The 20,138-nt window shown below is 45.7% G+C and overlaps 1 protein-coding gene across 2 annotated transcripts; it reads left to right on the top strand.

Moving 5' to 3' along the window:
* The first annotated feature begins 5,747 nt into the window (after positions 1 to 5,747).
* Positions 5,748 to 19,934, top strand: LOC122186276 (SITS-binding protein-like). 2 transcript variants are annotated; one of them, XM_042882782.1, is made up of 11 exons: positions 5,748 to 5,862; positions 6,398 to 6,643; positions 8,426 to 8,597; positions 9,372 to 9,567; positions 9,731 to 9,881; positions 10,434 to 10,628; positions 10,835 to 11,103; positions 12,216 to 12,352; positions 14,091 to 14,212; positions 15,098 to 15,277; positions 18,198 to 19,934. In XM_042882782.1, exons 2-11 carry the CDS (start codon positions 6,455 to 6,457, stop codon positions 18,369 to 18,371), a joined length of 1,785 nt encoding a protein of 594 aa, XP_042738716.1. In that variant the 5' UTR covers positions 5,748 to 5,862; positions 6,398 to 6,454; the 3' UTR covers positions 18,372 to 19,934. The 2 variants fall into 2 exon arrangements, with proteins under 2 accessions (XP_042738716.1, XP_042738714.1); XM_042882780.1 differs by having other exon boundaries at positions 6,398 to 6,913.
* The last annotated feature ends 204 nt before the right edge of the window (positions 19,935 to 20,138 follow it).

Genomic DNA, 20,138 nt, shown 5'->3' with positions numbered 1-20,138 from the left:
CTTGCCTGGATGTTCCCACAGGAGTGGGGAAGAGATCGTTGTACCATGCTAAAACAGGTATATCACTTTTAGGGAGAGCACGGGTGGGGAATAATCCTTTGAATTGGGGGTTGGTGTCTCCTGTTGCTTTTACTCCACCTTTTTGTGTGCTCCCCCTTTGGTGGTGCAAAAAGGAAGAAGCTGGCAGAGATGAACACCCAGGATTCACAGCCTGAGGATATAACTCATGCTCCATCCCTTTCCTGCCTACATGGACATCCCCTGATCCCTCATAGCCCCGAAGATGGGCTGTGGTTGCTGGTGCCTAACCAAGTGCTTCCTCATCTGTGGTTTAACTCAGCTCTGCCTTCCTCCATGCTTCCGTTGCATATCCATCCTATGGGGTGAAAAGGAACCCCATTGAGGGTCTGAAACAAGAACAGTTTGGGATAGCTCCTTCTCAACATCTGAATTATCTCCAAAGCAGCAGCAGTGGGAAACACCTCTGGGAACTGTTTGTGGCCAGACACCTGCCTACCTTGAGAACAAAATTTGGGTCTTAAAGCCTTGGGGGAAGCTGGCTATGGGGAATCAAGAACTGGGATTTTTTCTCAATCACTGACCCCAAGCAATGGAGTCTGCATCCAAACCCAGCCAGGATGCTGAACACATGCTTGAGTCTTGCCCTGAGCTTGTGTGCAAAGCCAGGAACAGCATAAATCCACATTTTTCAGTATGAATTACTCAAAACAAGGAACAGGAGAGGGGCAGCTTGTGGAAAGCAGGGACCAGCATGCATGTGCTTCCCCTGGGAGCAGAGCACAACAGGGATCGCTGTCCCAAGCTGACCCCAGTGCATCACTACGTTGCCAGGAATCCAGGCAGAGTGTTTGGCCAAAGCCTCAGTGCACTTAGTGCTTGCAAGTCAGTCTCTTCGTGAAGGCCAAGAGGCTGTTTGGCCTGCTATAATTAGCAAGAAACCTCATTTATTCAACTGCCAGTGGGGGTGCCAGAGGCCAGTGGGGGCTTGTTAGGGCTAATTGCTGAAAGTCTTGAGAGGCTCCTCATAAGAACCCAATGAGCTCCTGCTGAAGATTCTGGCCGGTCTTGGAGGAGTTCCCCCCCTTTGGTGCAGTGTTGGGAGGGTGGCCTCTCCATGGGGTGGTCCTCTCCATGGGGACCTGAGGGTTGAAGGTGTTCTTGGGAAGATTTCAGTAGGGCAACCCCATAGATCCTAAATCCATTTGCAGAGGCTTGGGTACTGGGAAGAAGAAGAAGGTCTCATGCTTTGCTTGGAGCGTGTTCTGCACACTCTGGAGGCTCAGGGAAGAAGACTTCAAGCCATATTAGTGGCAGACTTTAGGGCTGTTTAATAGCACAAGGGAGAAAACAGGGATGAATGGAGCTGGGGTGTCCCATGCAGACGCTCTGGGCAAATTATCCCATGCTTTCCTGTTCTGCTGGAAAATGTCAGCTTTCTGGGGACAAGTGCACCTGGGGCCTGTCAGTCTTTCCAGCCTGATGTCAGGGCTGGGATGGGAACCTGATGGCTGGGCCCCACAGCCAGAAGCTGAAGAGTTTGGGTCTAATCACCCAAAAGGCATTTACAGGGCAGCGATTCAACTTTGTGAGCGCGTAAGATGCAAATCTGCTTACCAGATTTCTGGGAAGCTTGGAAGAGGTGAATTAAATGAAAGCGCTCTTTGTAAATGCTTCTTTCCCTCCCATTCACCAAAAGCATCGCCCAAGCTGTCCTGCAGTGCTCCCTTTGTGCTTTCTGAAATGCCTCCTGAAAAAGCAAGATGCAACGATTGGTACATCTTATTTAATTACCCTACATTGCGCTTGGGTTGAGCGAGGTGTGTTCTGCATCCCTACTCTGGATCCTTATGGTACCTGCTCCTCTTATTGTGCTGCTTGTGTGAGGAGCTGTGGTCAGAAAGATGAAGCTGTGCTTACGTGGGTATGGAAAGGCTGTTTTCTACAGGGGGTCCCATGGTGGAGAAGCTGCTTTCTTTCCTTTTGCTGCTCACTATTTGTCATCAACCTTGTGCTAAATAAATGAAATAAACAGAAGGCTTGGATTTATTCTTTCGAGGTCTTTCAGAAGTGTATCTATGGCTTTACTTGGAAAAGAGTTTTGTTGCACCACTGCATCTCCAAACTGTATCCCAGAGATAATGGGGAGCATGAAGCTGGTGGTGGCCCCTTCAGGCACCTGGAATAAATGCAGCACCTCTAAAGGATTGCTTTGATTTCTGCTCAGAGCTGACAGAGCTGCTTGAGATTCGGATTTTCCAAGTTTCCAGGCTTTACAAGGTTCAGTTTGGGGGTTTTGGGTGCTCTGGTTTGGGAGTTTTGGATGCTGTGATTTGGTGTGCAGGAGGGATGGTTTCTCTCCAGTGCAAAGGGGTTAAAATAAATAAATTAAAAATAAAAGTGAGACAATAGTCCAGAGCAGTTGTTTCCAAATGCTGCTGCTATTTATATGCCCACATCCTCCATGTGGGTCCTGCTGCTTGGTTTATTGCCATTATAAATAGCTGCTGTGTTGCTGGGGAGCTCAGGGAAAGTCAGGACTGCTTTCCAGGGGAGAAATCTGGGGCTGAGGCTACAGGTTTTCAGCCATCAGATAAACTATATCACTCTTTGCTTCCTTCACTTCTTGATTCTCTTTAAACTGTTCATCAGCTCTGCTAACGTTCTCTGAAGGCAGAGAGATGCTCAGTGCAGCTGAAGGCTTTTGCTGTCACTGCAAGGAAAGTCTGGGAACTGCAAGGGGAAGAAAAGCAAAAGGAAAAACCCATATAGAGCATCAGGTTGCATCTGCCCGTGTCTGACTTTTGGGGCATTCTGGACAGGTTAGGATAGCAAATGATAGGTACCGAGCTGAGGTCAGGAGGATGAGTATAGCTGAACAGTCCAGCTTTGGGCATCTTCCTTGTGCTCATCCCTATGCATTGTGTATAGTTTTTCTGGGGGGTTAAAAAAAGCAGAGTTTGGATTGTAGGCACTCCAGTAGTGGGTGATGTGTTCTCCCTGCTAGGGAACATCAGGGAGAGAAGCCAAGTCCTGGAGACGCTCTGCTGCTCCCATCGTTCTTTTGTTCCTGGCAAGCCCCAAATTCTCTCTCTCTATATTTTTAAAGAAAAACAATAAAAAGAATAACCCATCATTGCTAGTGTGGACTGGGAGTGTTGCTGGGAAGTTATGGCTGTCATCACTTGGAGCTTTGGGGCTGTGTGAAAATATTGATGCTAAGGGCTGGTCCTGGGACCTATGGGCAGAGTCCCACAGTTCTCTTGTTTTTCCAGCCTGGAGCATAACAACAGAGTTTTTAAAAAGGATGCTGTATGCAATCTATGGGCATCAGCAGCAATGGGAGCTGTGTTCCCTCCATGCTCCAAGGGTTTGCAAAGCAAATCCCTCAAGACCTCTGTCAACCAGAACCTCGGGAAAGCCCCAGAGGAAAAGAGAAAATGGGTGATTTTGTAGTGTTTTGGTGTCTTCTTACTATTGCCACACACTGTTGCATGCTTTTGAGTCTGTGCAAGTTTGGTGACAAGCAATGGGATGAGCAGAGCATGGCTTCATGTGCTCGGCCCCACTGCCACTTCCCCCTAAGGAAGTGCAAACCCCTTTTTAAATCTGTGAAAGTGGGGAAAAGTGGCTCCATTTTGGGGAGGAGACTGGAAGACATGTAAGATCATGCAGCAGGGTGGGTTGGCTGGATGGAAACCAGGTGAACTGCCCAAAATTTTTTTTTTTTTTTTTTTTTTTTCTCATGCAAGCAGTCAAGGATAAGTGATTTTTCTTGGCAATGTGAGAAAAATGTTTGGGATGGGCTAAGAAGGAAAAACACAGAAGTAGGGCTTTGAGCTGTCTGCGGGATCTGGAGTGCACTTAAGTTTGGAATAGGATCATTGAGTTGCTTAGGCTGGAAGGGATCTTGAGGATAACCCAGTGTCACCCCTCCTGCTGTGGGCTGACTACCATCCACCAGATCATGCTGTCCAGGATCCCATCCAACCTGGCCTTCAGCGTGTCCAGGGATGGGGCATCCACAGCCTAGGATGAATGGGAAAACTTCCCAAAATTATTGCTTCTACCCTAAAGATGCTGATGGGAGAGTGGGAAGAGGGTTCAGTCCAAGCCCCTGTGGGCAGGATGCTTGGGGTTGTGGGTTCCCAATTTTGGCAAAACATTCTCTAGCAGGGTGGTGTGGAGGGAAAGCTGCTTTTTAAGAAAAGTTTTTTAAAATAAACTCAAGCACTAGCATTTTGCTGGGGTACAGCCACTGAGTGTTGCTACCACTGTGCTAGCAGTATCCCCTGGGTTTGCTGTGCACAATTCCTCTAATCCACCCTTGGAGCCATTTGCTGTCCTGTGGCTGCTGGGATTTAACAGTGTGCCATGTGAGAGAGCTTTTCCCCAAGCTCATCTTGCTGCCAAAGATTTCATCAGACCCCCTCCCAGCCCTGTGGGTGCCAAGAAACTAGGAATCGTTGATGCTGTGCTGCTTTTCTGAAATTTTGCAGCATTGTGCCTCTGTCCTATGGGCTGAGTTATGTGGTGGGTTGATTTTTTTCTATGCTTTTCCCTGCATTTTAACCAGCTCTCAGCACACAACTTTGATGGATTATTTTTTTTTCCTCCTAGTTGTCTCCAGCTCCCCAGAAATCCCAGTGAGTTCCAGCTGAGAGAACTGTGCCCTCTTCTCTCAGCACTTGATACCCATCTCCATTACTTTGCCACCCTCCTCTTCATCATGGATCCAACCCTTTCTCCATGCTTAGGAGCCCGAGTCAGCAGTTGGGAGATGCTTCTCCTCATACAATCAACACGCTTTCCCCACCTCCCGTGTTGGGTATTGCCCATAGTGGAAATAAAAATTAATTCTGGAGCCATGCATTGGGGAAAAACCCATCAAGCGCTTTTTAGGTGACAACGAAAGATTTTCAATGAAAGATTTTCAACAAAAGATTTTCTCAATGACCATTCTGAGAACCTCTTGAAGAGCAGAATTTCCTGGGGTGAGTAATGCTGTTGTCTTTGGGTCAAGGCATTGGAGTTGTTGGGTTATTTCTTAGAATCATAGAATCACTGGGAAATTGGGAAAGACCATTCAGTCCAACCATCAACTCACCACCATTATGCCCACTAAACTATGTTGCTCTGTGCCACAACTGCCCTTTTCTCTTTTCTTTATGCAAAATGGGGAAACTCTTTGAATTTTTTTTATTTTTTTTTTTTTCAGCTGGGCAATATTGTTTGTAAACCCCAGTTATTCCCTATTTGCCCATAAGCTGTTGGGACTGATGGGATGAGTGCATAGGGCATAGGATGAGTGCTTTAAGGGCAAGCAGCTCTCTGAACCTTGAGCATGTCCAAAGTATAAGAAACAGGAGGGAAAATCTCCAAAATAATAATAATAAAAGCCAAATCAGCATAGAATCAGCAGAATGGGGAGGCTTAGCAACTGCACTGTAGATTCACAGATATGTAATAAGGGCTTATCCAGTGCCACCTTAATAACTTGGTTAAAATACAGCAAAGAAACAAAATTTTATGGTTATTTCCATATAAGTCAATGCTTTAAAAAAAAAAATCAGAAAATTCCTCAGCTCTGTTGCTAATGTAAGAAACCTGTGGGGGCCTGGGGAGGGAGGCAGTGAGCCATTCCAGCTTAGATAACGCACTGGCTTTGCTTGGATCAAATTGCTGGGGCTATAAAGGTCTCTGACGTGGCTGCGGGGCTGGGAGGAACAGTTCTGCTTGAAAAGAGAATCAAGAGCCTCTACCCTGTGCCACGACAGCCAAATTTCAGGGTGAGGCGCTAGGTCGGTGGTGGTTATGCCCGGGTGCTGCTGCAGCATCTTTTAGGTAAGAGATGCAGCTGTGCCTTTCTGGAGGGGGGGGTACAAAGGGATGTAGTGGAGGTAGCATGTGGTCTCTAACAGGAACAGCAGAGCAGTGAAATCTGTGTTATTGACCCCAAAATGCAGCAGAGTGGGTGGAGAGAGGCAGGCAAAGGGAGTAAGTTGGTGTCACCCCAAAGGGTTGTTGCCACCCATGTCCCTGTGCCCATTTTGAGCACAGGATGCCCCATCCTCATGCAAGGGCTCAGCTAACACGGCCAGACTTTGCACTGTGCATTCACCAAATACTTCTTCAAGCAAGGGGAAATGAGGATGGAAAGCTGGTGTCATGTTACAGGGTCACCTTTCCCAACCCCACTACTCCAAACACCCTGCAAGACTTTTTCAGCACCTCTTTGCAATTTGCAGCCCTTCCACATGAAAAGCTGCGAGGGGCCCTTCCTTCCCACTTGGAATTTTAACTCCTTGCATTCTTTCAGAGCAATCCAAGGTTTCAGTGGAGGGTGGGGGAGGAGGAATTCCTTCTTGTGCTGTTGCAGGGGAAAGGAGAGCAAGAGGAAAGCGGAGCGTCTCGGAGCATCCTGCAGCAGTGCGCCATGCCCATCGCTCGCCCCACTGGCCGCATCCCCGAAGCTGCTTGGACTTCTGGCATCAGAGAGCTAACAGAGCCCTGGAAAGGTGCTTTGGGCTGCCTCGGCGTGGCTGTCTTCTTCGCCATGACTATCGGCATCATCTCCTGGCAGGCCTTGGAGCAGCCCCTGGAGGAGTGGATGCTGCGAGGCCAGGCAAGTGGGATGCTGTGGGATCGCCGCCGTGGTGCCCTGCTCCTGCGGGCGCTGCCGATGGGACGGCCACTGGTGTCCATCACAGTGGGTAGCGTGTCAGCCTCAGAGCTACCTCCACCGCGGGATCGGTGCTGGCAGGACGGCACAGAGTTCTGCTATGCATGGGAGGAGGAGGCCGAGCTCCACATCTCGCTCCAACCCACCCCAGCCCCTGGCACCGAGTGCTATAGTGTCCGCTGGACCCCGCTGCGCCCTGATGTGGTGCTGAAGGTAATGGGGAGCTCCATGCCTTTCTCCTTCACCTAGCTCCTTTGTGGCAAAATGAGCTGGTTTGGGCCAAAATGCAGCATTTGGCAGTCTGGTTGTACTCTATCTCGAGGAGTTGGAAGGTGTGGGTGTGGAAAATCCCATTTCTGATTCCCTGTGCACCCCCTGTATCCACAGTGCTGCTTCCTCCCGGTGCTTCATGAATAACCACAGGCTGGTTATATGGAGACCAGATAAATAATAATTGGAGCACACAGTGGCGGAGGAAACAAGGAACAGCCCAAGAGAGTCCCTGCCAATCCCAGGCACAGCCACTGGATGAAAATGCTGGGGTGAAAATGTATGGGAATTTTCTTTGGGATATTTTTTCCCTCTATGGGGTATTTCTATTCTTTAAAGCCCCAAATTGTTTCTTGGCATAGTTTCATGACAGTGGATGGCATTATCTGAGAGCAACCACTTTGTTAATTAATGTTAGTTTATAAGAGCTCAAGGGGATGAGCAAGAATAGGTTTATTTTTTTTTCCCCTCAATTTTAATTCCAAAAAATGTTTTGGAAAAGATTATCTGGAGGAAAGTTAAGTGTTAAGAGTGAGTTTACTTTTTTCTCCCCCCCACTACCCAGCTGGTGTAACTGGTTCAACTGACACCCTGTGCAGCTATTCTGGGCCTCCAGCATTTCCACTTGAATAATTTACATCTCCACTCCCCACCCCTTGGTCAGGCTTAACCTCCCGCTGCCCCCGTGGCAGCAGTAGGCTTTGGGCAGTGTTGGGGCCCTATGGGATGTAAGGAGACCACCTCCACCCACCCCAACCTCCCCCAGATTTCTGGGCGCTCATCTCCACGTGCCAAGTCACACGATTGGCTAAGTCCTGCTGATCCCTCTCTTTGGCAGGGAAGGGAAACTCTCAGAGGCTTTGAAGCACTGGACATCACACAACAGCACATTTTTCAGAAATTTTCTTTTTTTTTCTCTCTTTTCTCTTTTTTCTTTTTTTCTTTTTTTTTTTTAATAACTAAAACAATTTTTGGCTTAGAGTTTGTGTTCCCCTGCCCAGACGTGTTGAATGCAGATGTATTCAGATGTAATGGGGGTAGGATGGATGAACAGCAGTCTTCCACATTCCTCTTCAAAGGAATGAGTTTGGGAGGTTGGACTTGATGATCTCTGGAGGTCCCTTCCAACCCCTACAATTCTGTGATTCTGTGATTGTGGTCTTTAATGTCTATAACTTTAAGTCTGGACTTAAACTGGGTGCAATTTCTTTCCCACTACATTTGATCCCTTTAATCAACCCACATCCTACAAAAGCACTTATGCAGAATTTCATTAATTTTTCTTCCTAAAAGCCCAACTCTTCTGCCTAAGTAGGAAAAGCTTAAAGCTTCTAGCAGGTCACGCACAGAAAGCAAAAAGTAATTGAGTGTAAAACCCCGAAGTCTATGGGTTTGGAGTTGTTCTTCCTGAAAAAGATGAGGTCATGACATGGGCATATATCTCTCCTGCTGCAGGATTGCTTCTCCATGGTCAATGTCTCATGGTATGGAGGTGCGAGCCTCTGTGCCCAGCGCTGGCCCCTCAACGGTGCTGAGAGTCCTGAGCAGCCCTTTGTCAGTGGAGATTTCAGCAAAAACCCCACTGGGTATGGCCCTGTGCTGGAGAGATACTTCTTAGGATCAACAGGTATTTGCTGTTTGATTTCCTATGGATTTAATCTCTGCGTCTTTCCATCCATCCATGCATTTATAAAGCAATTAAAGAGCTGGATTCATATCCCACAGACTAAATATTTTAGAATCTAACTAGTAACTAGTAGTAACTAGTGGCAGCAGGATTGAAGGGATGGATCCCAATCCTTATGGGAGAATTGAGATGTTGAATCAATGCTGTTTTCACAACTCATAGGATCATGAAGGTTAGAAAAGACCTGTAAGAACCTCAAGTCCAACCCCAACACACACCCACTATACCCACTGATCATATCCCTCAGAGCCACCTCTTCATGGTTCTAGAATACTCCTAGGGATGGTAACTTCACCACTTTCCTCAGCAGCCTGTGCCAGTGATTCCAGAAAGCCCCCCAGGGGGATTTTGGCGCAGTACAGCGTCTATTGCTGTGTCCTGAGCATGCATTTAGGATTCTGGATGTGGACTGCCATTGTCCATTGGATAAAGCTGCCATTGTCAATTTGGGTGGATATTTGGATTGTTCTACAGCGTTCCAAACTTCAGATACCATCCAAAATCATTTGCTCTGCATTTGATCATTTTAGGAAAAGAGAACCCAAGTGCATGAGCTGAATACAGAGAGAAAAGGCCAGAAATGCAGCACATCCAAATGAATAAAAGAGGCTATAAAGGAGAAATGGAGAGTTGGGTTTTCTTGCTTAACTGGAGCTGCTCTATGGCCACTGATGAAAAGATACTCAACTATTTTCCCCTCTTTTGACCCCGAAGGAGTGACAGTGACAGTGGCACCTGATGTGTCCCTGGTCCTCTCGCTGGAGAGCCATTGGCATTTCTGCCTGGGAGGAGCTGGAGGCCCCCTGCACTACGTCCTCTGCATCAGCCCCAACATCACGACTGCACACCGGCACATGGGCACCCAGCTGGCAGGGCCAACACGGGCACTGCCTGATACAACCCTGCTGTGGTAAGACATTCCCTCTGCCTATGGTACTGGGTTGCTTTCCAAGCTTAAATTATCACAAATCTCCATTTTGCTGCTTTTTCTCACCCACTTAATTTTGTGTGACTCTTTTGCTGTGTCCTTTGCTAGCCCAAGGTGCAGACTCCATGTGTTCTTCATCCCACAGGTCTCCTATCTGGCAGTATGATGAGCCAGTGGGTTCTGCTGCCAAAATTAAGCGGGGTCTGAGGTCGCTGGCCAGGAGACTGAAGCGGCATCGCATGCAAGAGGGAGTCCTGGCCCTGGGGGAGCATGGCACTGCTGCACTTGCCACCATGGTACATCACATCCCACCAGCCCCTGTGCTTTGAATGCCCCCAGAATAATTTGAAATCCTTCTGAAATGCAAATCATTTGGTTGGGTGGGAGATAGATTTATTGAGCATCCTTTCTTAATGATGGAAAGCTTGGTTTGGGGTTTTACCCATGGAGGATGGTCATGAGTAGTGTCCCCAAGGGAAATCCCAACAATCTGTCTTGGGACCACTGCACTTTGATGTCTTTATCAACAACATAGACAGTGGGATTGAGTGTACCCTCAGCAAGTTTGCTGATGACATTAACATGAGTGGTATGGTCAGTAGAATAGAAGGAAGGGATTCCATCCAGAGGGACCTGTACAGGTTAAAAAATGGGCACATTAGAACCTAATGAGGTCTAGCCCCCATGGAAGGGGGCTTAGAGTACAGTGATCTTTAAGGTCCCTTCCAACCACAGTGGTTCACTGGGCCTGTGGCTGGTTTGGGGTTTTACTCCAAGAAATGGTACTGCTGACCTTGATGGCTTTGCCATTTCCACAAAACAAATTTTTCCTTTTTAACTCCCTTCAGGATCACGTGCCTGTAGAGCGAAGGAAGAGGCATGGCACACCCCATATCTGGGACCCAGCAATGATCTTCCCGCTGCGGCTCTCCATCACTCTGTCCCCCTACGCCAGCATCGCTGCCCCACTCTTCCTGCACTTGCTGCGGGATGGTGAGACCGGCTACTGGCTGAGCCTGCAGCCCCGCTATGGGGGCTGCTCGGTATGGTACCCAGCACCTCTATTTTGTTTTATTTTTAATGACCCACCAGTTTGCTATTCAACTGGGAACCCCGTGGGGAAGAATTTTTCACTTCTATGCACTGCATCAATGCAAGCTGTGGTGTCAGCCCCTCTCCAGCCTTGCATCCCACATTTTTTTTTGGATGTTTTAAGGGTCTGATTGATATTCCTCACCATTTGCTGCAGATCCCGTTGCTGACAACATGGAAGGGACAGCTTTGTGCCCGCCTGAACATCACCAATGAGGCAGCACTGAGCTGGTACTTGTCCCGTGCCCGGGGCCTGCGGCACAAGTTGGGTGCCACGTACATGATCTTTGAGGGCGCTGAGGGTAATGCCTTCCTGGAGCAAGCTATGTCCCCTCCTACTGAGCTGGCTGGTGACCAATACGCTGAGATGCTGGCAGCAGCACTGGTGACACTAGGGAATGCCACTGTCATCAGCGTCGGTGCCAGGTGGGTTGTAATGAGAAGATGCTCAGGAAAGCATCAAGGTGATTCTCCTGTCTCTTTGCTTCTTTTTCTTTTTTTTTTTTTTTTTTTTTTTTTTTTTTTTTTTTGAGTGTTATTTTTGAATAATGCTTTAGGGCATAAAAATGCACCAACACAATGATGCTTAATTGTATTAATGCTAGATGCAATAGAAATCCATTGCAGCCTCTATGGGCATTTAAGGAGGGAGGGAAAGTCTGCAAAACCCCATAGCGGTAAGGGTCTGTGGTGCCAAATGACTGCAGTTTTCTGACCTGCATAGCCCATAGCTGGGTATTTTTAGCCCATCCAGAAGGGGATAGAATCAGGGCTGAATCCTCCTCGGTTAGATGAGCTCCAAGTCTTTGGAGGTAAGTCTTGTCATGAAGATTTGGACCTTGGAGCTTTTTGGCTGCCAGAAATGCAGTGGCAGTGTTCTGTCTTTTATACTAGGCAATTTGGTGACATGTTCCCCTCCAAGTAAACTGCATGCATAGAAGTGTTACTGGAAAATAATAATAACGTGGGGAAAATAATTTTTCTCTCTGGCAGACAGACAAATCCACTGTCAGTAATGATGGCCCCTCAATGCAAAACAGATGAGCATGAATGCAAGCCAGGAAGAGAAATACTCCCTGTAGGATACATCACAGTGGGGTTCAGGTTCTGGATTTGGAGCATTTTGTGGACCAGGGCTGAGGGGACACCCCAGTCTGTGTCCTGGGTATGATTTTTGAAGATTTTTCCCACGAGGGTGTGCCAAGAGGATGAGTGTGAGATGGGGAGTCAAATCTCATGGAGTCAAGCCAGGAGGATGAAAACTTTGAGCAGGAGATCTAGGGAAATGTTCCAGAATCATAGAATCATTAGGGTTGGAAAAGACCACTTAGATATCACCCATCACCATCAAGAAGAACTAAAGTGGCTGAATTCAGCAGGTGCAGCAGGTGGGAGATGAGTTGGAGAGCACTGGCTTCCCTTTTGCAAAGGTCCTCAATAGCTGAGGAACCCGTTTGACCATAGTGACTGCCAAGACAGTTGTAGGATTTCCACGGAGTTCCTTCTAAATGCATTGGGTTTGTGCTTGTTTCCCTTAGATCTAGTCACCTACCGCTCTTTGTCCAGATGAGCCCGCTGCACTCAGACTGGAGCCACGCTGGACTGAAGGGGTTAATTCCCTCTGCACTGCACTACAGCCTTTTGGGCTACAACTTCTTCATCCCTGATGCAGTGGGTAATGTCTTCTTTCCTTCCTCGCTTGCTATCGTTGTGTTTTCTTGGGATATTTTTGTAGCCCTCCATGTGAGTGAAGTATGGGCTCAGTGGCTATAGAGTGGATTCAAGAATGTTGTTCCCAGAACCCCCTTTTGGTTGGAAGGAAGGTTACTAGGGAATGGGCTGAGGAACTGAAAGCAGAACACCACATTGTAAATCTTAACAGGCAGCCAACTCTCAGGGGATGCCCTATACAAAGATCTTTCATTGCATGCGTTGCTTGTGCTAAAACTGAACTGACAAAAGCAAGGAGGGAGCCACCAGCTGGAAACCAGCATGCCTGGGCTCCCAGATGGGAAATAACTATTCCTAAAATGCCAGCAGTCCTGATTCAAGTTTGTGTTTCTGCTCTGAACGCAGTGACATGTGATCTTTAAATAAAAATAGTTAGAGGTTAAAACACAATCATCTAATGGGGGTCAAGCAGCTCATTTCTCCCTTCTTCTTGGAGGTGAATGTTATTTGTTTAGACCTCACCACAAGCGCAGAAGTTATCACAGAGGCCATGCTGAAGATAGTCAGAGCCAGCAGAGCTGCAGACAGCCCTGGAAAAGGGGCTTTTTTTACGTTGAGCATTTTTCAATTTGGCTACTATTTTTAGTTGGCTTTCCTTAGAAGACAAGGCTTTGGCAATCACATGTGCTAGCGGCATCCTGAAGAGATGCTAAGTCTGCTGGCTAATGTCAATGGGACTGAGGATGAGAGACTCCGTCTCTCTGCAGGGAATGGGGTCATGGTGCACAGCCTCCAGAAAAACAAAGCTTTGAGGATAGTTTGTGCAAGCCCCCATGGAGCAGTTTGGTGATGGGATTTTGTCATCCCTGGGGAAAGCTGCCCCAGACTGCAGAGTGATGTCCACTGGGGATGCTTCTCTTTACCCATCCCCTTCTGTCCTTTCCAAACCTCCCTCTGGTGCTCTTGGGAGGAACTGGAATCTACTTCCACTACATTTCTGATCAACCATAGATACTCTGCCCCTCCACTACTTTCCACTATGAACATGACACAAAGTACATATTTCAGCCTTGTTTCATGGGGTACCAACATCTTTCCTTTCCCATCAAATGTTATTTTCTGAGGACTGTTGGCTTTTTTCCAGCCTTGCCCTTTGCTGTTGGCATATTACTGTCTGTGCCCTGGTGAAGCCAAGTTTTGGGGTTTCCTGCTGTCTATCCTCTACATGCCCCATTCCTTTAGGTGATCCTATCAGGTTCTACCTGACTATTTTCCTTTGCTGGGTTGTGTTATCATCTACACTTTGGTGATTGCAATTTATCCTAGTGCAGGATCTGAGTGAAAACTTGTGCCACCTGCTTTTTCCCCTTGAATATCAAATTAGGTGGCAGCATTGAGAGTATTTTTCCATGATGCTTTTGATTTGCACATCGAATTGGCAGGAAAAACCTTTATTTTTACAATATATTTTTCTTTGCAGAAGAGAAATTTCTTTTCATAATGTTCTGCTATAATTTAGAAACTATCTCCTTAGACCTCATTCCTAGTATTTTCCCATTAAACATCTCCAGTCCTATTTAGGACATTCAAAGAGGGGTCAAGCAAGGAAAATCCAGGAGTGCGGATTCAGCTGTTCTTGCAGTGGGGTTATGCATCCTGCTAGCATCAAGAGCAGGTTGCTTTGACCCTTCCAGTGATCAGATATCCCCAAGCAGCTCTGCTCAGCTCCTTGTCCCTGGCAGGAGGCAGCCTGGCTGGTGACACCCCAGGGGACCCGGAGCTGTATGTGAGGTGGTTGCAGATTGTGACGTTCCTCCCTGTGATGGCCTTTGGCACACCACCCTGGCTCTGCTGTGACTACTGGGTATGTACACCAATGACCTGCAAAGAAGGTCACATCTGTTCCTTAAGGAAGAGCTACACCCTAAAAGCCACAAAAAAAAAAAAAAAAAAAGCCATTAGTAGCCCCTGTTGGGGAAAGTTGATGCTAAAATTCACTGTACTAATTATGACACCCATGAAAGCCCACAAGGAATTATTGCATGATCTCAACATTGCTTTTTTTCTGCATAACTATTGTGAGTTTTCACCACTTCATGCTTTGGCTATATGCAACCATATGGCTGGTACCCACAACGCCTGTAGGTGTGACAGTATCACACCTGTCCCTCTATCACTTTTGTTGCTGGAATTGTTTAAGTATTATTTGGTCAAATAGTTGATAACTACACTATTATGAAGCCCACAGATTTGTCTTCAAGATTTGGAGGTGTTCAAGACCAGGTTGGATGAGGCCCTGGGCAGTCTGGTCTGGTACCAGATCTGGAGGTGGCCCTGCCTGTGGCAGGGGGTTGGAAATTATTAATCCTTGCGGTCCCTTCCAACACAAGCCATTCTATGATTCTATGATTTCTTAAAATGTTTGGTAGAGTTTTCCCAGAGGTGTTGCCACTAGAGCACTCCAAGGAGGAAGTGATTCCTTAAATATTGAGAGATTGCCATTAGATCACTTTACCAGCAACAAAAGAGTTTGTTAAAGACATCAGCACCCTAGAGGATGTCACCCCCCCAGCCAGCTTTCAGATCTAAATGGGCAAAAACCCACCATCTCAATCCCATTTGTCAGCCATCAGGATTGCCATGTTGCAATTTAGAGATCTCTCCCTAAGGAAAGATCTGTTTTCTTTCCTCTTGCTTTGCTGTGGATTCCTCTTACCAGGTATTCCTTTTATCTCCCATTCCTGTGCAGGTTCTGAATCTTACCCGGCAATGCATACAGAGGCACAGGAATTTTGTGGTGCCACTCATCATAAAATACAGCAAGGAATGGCTTAGTTCAGGGTACCCTATCTTCCGCCCGGTGTGGTGGCTCAGTCCCACGGACCCAACTGCTTTCACCGTTGAGGATGAATTTCTCATTGGAGATGAGGTAGGGAATGTAGAGACAATTTCTCTCAAGGGTAATTTGGGAAAATACAGAGCTTCCTGCAGTTGTCCACTCCTTCACACCCTCTTCAAGTACAGAGCTCAAATAGAGAGTGCTCAAAACTGAGATGTTGATGGAGTCCTGTTGGCTCCTTCAGTTTTGAAATGTAGAATGTATTCAAAATGGAGAGTCAACAGGACTTTTTTTTTTTTTTTTTTTTTTTTTTTAATGTCAAGGTATTTTTCAGCTCTTTGTGGCAAAAGGAATCTCCTGATTGTCATCATTGATTATTTTCTTCATATCTTTTGGGGGTTTTAATTCCATTATTTGGAGCTACAAGCCAAGGGTTCATCCAAGGTTGATGGTGGCTCACAGAACCTAGTTTGATCCCAGTAGCTCAAGATTTTGGCAGTTGCCATGTATATATATGTAGGAATATAAATACATACTTTATTGTATATTTTGTTCTTGAAAACACAATTATTTATTCATACATTAACTTTGCAGCAAAGTCTTGTGCTGCCTTTGCACAGGGATGCTGCCAAGGAGTGTGGAGGAGGTACAATCTACCTAAGAATATCCAAAACTCAAAAGCCAAGTTCATTAGGGACTTGTTGCTTGTTTTAACAGCAAAGCAATTTCCGTTGCAGAGTTATCTATCTTCTCAGGTTCTGCTTGCGGCCTCTGATCAATATTGCAATATTAAAATCTGGAGGCTTGACTTTCTTATTGCAAATTCTGTAGATTTGATTTATAGCTTTTTGGGGGGAGGGTTGTTTTCAAGGAAAATTTACATCACTGCAGAAAACTGATAAAATATTCTCCTACTTTACAAGCTTGTGTAATCAGGTGGGATGTTGTAAAAGTACAGATCTTTAGCATAAGTGAATTGGAATGGCACTGTTTGAGAGAAGAGACATTTCCTTGGTGCTGATGTACTACAGAGTGCATATTCAGGCAGTGGTGATGGTATTGGTTATAACTGCAAGCAAGTTAAAACTTAGCTTCTTCTCCCCAAATTACTCAAATGGAAGAATCCCTGATGCAATGGAAATGGCAGGGCAGAAATGTGCTGTGTGTTAGCAGAGTGAGATTCCCGGTAAAACACAGCAAGCAGCCTTCTCTCTCAGGAGCTGCAAAGATATGGCTTGGCTGAGAGCTCCCAAAATACGGTAAAACATCAGGGTTGCTCCATCAGTGTGGCAGGGCCAAGCATTTCTGATAAAGTACCACATGAGGCCAGCAAAACCTCACATGATTTTGCTTCAAAAGAGACCGAGCTGGCAGGAAGGAGAGCCCAGATGGGGATGTTTTGACTTCCAGGCTGGCTTTTGGCAGCTGGAAGAATCCAGATGCAATCCAAAACCTGATTTAGTGCCATTTGGAGTATGATTAATAATAATTTACTGGAAAATACATAAGGTAATTCTGTCCTGGTGTATTTTGAGGTGAGGCTAAGTGTTAGGATGCTGTGATAAACTTTCTGAGCATCATGTTGCATGCGAGCATATCTGCAAGGTGCTCATAAAGATGGTTTTGTGCTATCACCAATGTTTTCCTGCTCCTGTCACCCAGACTTTTTTTTTGCAGTAACTCTGGCCTGGGAGGATCACCTTGGTTTGAAACCCTTTTTTTTTTTTTTTTTGTTAGGCTGATTTTTACATTCATTACTTCCAGACCCATGTAATCTGCATGTCTTGGCAGCACACTTCCAACTTATTGAATCCTTCCAGGAAAGAGTGTTGATACATAACAGCAAAGAAACAAGTGGCACTATTAAACAAACAAAAAACAAGCAAACAAACAAACAAAAAAAACCAACAGCATCACTTCACATCAGTGCTGTCTGAGTGAAAGTGGAAGCTGTAAGAGGTTGGGTTGTGCTGACAAATACATTTATAAAAGCCAAGAGGGTCCAGAGTGTTCCCTAAAGAGAGCCAAACACCATGATGTCATCTCAGGACATTGCTGCCCAAGGATCATCCACATTTAGTGAAGGGATTGACCAAGAGTACAAGAAATAGAGTACTGGGACTTGAATGATCTCACACATTATTTCTGCCTTCTGATAAATTTTTCTTCATTTATTGGCTTTCCTGGAGTTTGTTTTTTTCATGGTTCCTTTCATAGTTTCCTTTCCATGTTGCTTGAGATATAATCTGTTATGTTGTTTATACTGAGCAAAGCTCTTCCTAGGCTTTAGATCTAGACTAAGTCTCCCAGAGAGGATGGCTTTGGAATCCCACCTTCTGAGCAACCTGGAACTAAAGATCCCACAAAATGTTTCTTTCTAATTAAAATCCAAGTTTCTGCATGGCTTGGTGTCAGATTGTCTTTGATTCTTGATTAGGTCATATTCAAGTGTCTTCAACTGGATCCCCCCAAGCACTTGGTCAGGGGAGAAAAGAGAAATTCCCATGACTGCCAATAATTCCCTCCACAGCTTAAAGGGTTGTATGCCACCAAATTCCTCACAACTCTATAAAATCTCCTCAAAAGCTGCTTTGAATAAGCCTGAGCCTTCCTACATCCATCCTGGCCTGCTCAACTTCTAGGCCAAAGCTTTGTTTTCTGAAATCTTCAGATTTCTGATGTTAATTCAGTTCAGGTGTTCTAAAATATGGCTTGGGTGGATTCTGGAGTCTTTTTCTTCCAAAATATGCATTGGATGGAGACTACACAACTTGTTGATGTTGTTTTTTCTTCCAAAATACAAATTGGACAGACTCTCACAGCTTGGTCAAATAAGGGACATTACATCACCCCTTCCCACTCTTGTTTAGTAAACCTTGCCCATGGGAACAATGACCTCTGCTGCTTGCGCACGTGGATACTCTCATTTGCAGCCAAAGTTGCTGATTTTCTCTGCCACTGCCTCAACTGACCCTGCTAAATTACTTTTTCTTTCCCTGTTTCACTGCAGGTCCTGGTGGCTCCAATAACAGAAAAAGGGCAAACATGGCGAGATATCTACCTGCCTGGAGAAGGGTGCCGGTGGCGGGACACCAACAGTGCTCGTGTGTTTGATGGAGGCACTGTCCTCAGGAACTACTCTGTCGGCCTTGAAGAGGTGCCAGTTTTTGTAAAGACCTCCTAAATTCAGATTGTCTCGGGTTTAAAGAAGCTGACCACCTTCAGCACTGGCCAAATGTGGTCTGCTCTTCCTTAAAAATGTTTCAGCCTATTTGCACTTTTCCAAGACTACTTTTTTTATTATTTCAGCAAAAATTCTTGGAATCATTTATTATTTGCTGCTATTCTTAAACAACACCAATACAGCTTGGGCACAAATATACATCCGCACCACATCCACTTAAACCTTTCTGGGGTTTTCCCAGATATTTGTGTGTATGCAATTGGACAGGCTCATCCAGCCCTCACAATAGTGGATTTTCCAGAATCTGATAGAAATGAACATCACCTACTGGTATGGGATTTATGCATTTAAAGACAAGTTTACACAAAGGAAACGACAGTACTATTGATGTGCATGGACATCACATGCTAAATGCTACCTTTTTCTCTCATCTGATGCTGCAAATGGGCCTCCAAAAGAGCTTTTGGTGGTGAGTGAGTGACTTGGATGATAACTGGAAAACGATGTGAATTTCAGTGAGTTTCTTTTGAAGAGCAACTCAGTCAAGCAAAGTAGAATGTCTAATAGAGCCTGATGTGGATGGACAGGATGGCTGCTCACTTCGGGATAAAGAATCCAGGACCCAGCATTCCATGCATTACCTATAAGGCAAACTCCAGCGTGCCTGATCCACTACTCCACTAGTTGTCGAATTTTATGCTTTTTCTCAATTATTTCTTGAGGTACGAGTGGGAACCATTGGATCCAGCCTGTCCAGTAGAAAATTTTTGGATGGTGCTGTGTGGAGCCAGGAGTTCCTTATAGATCCCTTCCAACCTGGGATATTCTGTGATCTTCATGGGCAAAGTAGATGTTAGGAACGTTGAATAAGCACTGAAGTGGATTATGCTAGCTCTTCAGATAACCCAAGATACAGAGTAGCACATGGATGAACAGAGAGAAGGTTTTGGAGGCTTGCATCTGAGTTAACACATCACAGTCTGTGGGAAACTGTTTTGGTTCACTCACTTGGTTTGAAGCAAAACCCAGTGTGCTGAATCTTTGTTTAGGATAAAGCCCTAAATCTTACTGGCTTCAGATGGATAGAAAATGTGGAGCACAGGTTTCTGTGCACAGATTAAATCACTGCAAATCCCAATGGTGCTGGCATCTTTCTCCAGACTTTCCTCAAACTCAAACTGAAAACTCTATCAGTTTTTGCTATGCTTGGCCTCTGAAAAATCACTAACTTGAATCCAGGCAAGAGGCTGGCTGAAGATTAAAATAATAACAATAAATAAAAAGCTCACACATGATGCATGTTTGAAAAATAGAACACCACCATGTGATGTAACAAAGTCAGTAGCCAATTTGTTTCTGACTGTTAATAGGGTAGGCCATGTTTCTAGAGAGAATTTTGCATAATTTGAGTTTCCTGCTCTGTGATGCTGATGTGCTGGGGTATTTTGTGAATGGGCTGTTTCCACGTTACAAAGGGTGCTGTCATGTCATTGCCAGCTAAGATCATATTGCTAATGCATTTTCTACTTTACGAGCAATTGGATATTAAATACTGTATATGGAGTCATCGTTATGTTTATGGAATGTTTACTGATGTATCCTTGACTTAAAGTACTGGCCCACCTTGGTCTTAGTCTCTGGGCATTGGGTGATGCGTTCTCCATTTCATGTCTACTTCTTTGTACCTGTGTTAAGAGGCACAAATGTTTCCACTTGCCAAAAACAATTCCAGGACATAAGTAATGAAAGCTGCCTTATTTGCTGTGG

Source organism: Lagopus leucura, unplaced genomic scaffold, assembly GCF_019238085.1.
Source record: "Lagopus leucura isolate 7727_CA_CO unplaced genomic scaffold, USGS_WTPT01 Super-Scaffold_100035, whole genome shotgun sequence".
In the NCBI taxonomy this organism is placed as follows: domain Eukaryota; kingdom Metazoa; phylum Chordata; class Aves; order Galliformes; family Phasianidae; genus Lagopus; species Lagopus leucura.
This window is presented reverse-complemented; position numbering and strand designations above follow the sequence as displayed.

Bases quoted from the DNA above. Each gene is read 5' to 3' on its own strand.
- LOC122186276 (XM_042882780.1), top strand. From the start codon at position 6,455: ATGCCCATCGCTCGCCCCACTGGCCGCATCCCCGAAGCTGCTTGGACT. The intron at 9,882-10,433 runs GTACATCACATC...AACTCCCTTCAG, and splicing joins CTGCTGCACTTGCCACCATG to GATCACGTGCCTGTAGAGCG. The intron at 11,104-12,215 runs GTGGGTTGTAAT...TGTTTCCCTTAG, and splicing joins GTCATCAGCGTCGGTGCCAG to ATCTAGTCACCTACCGCTCT.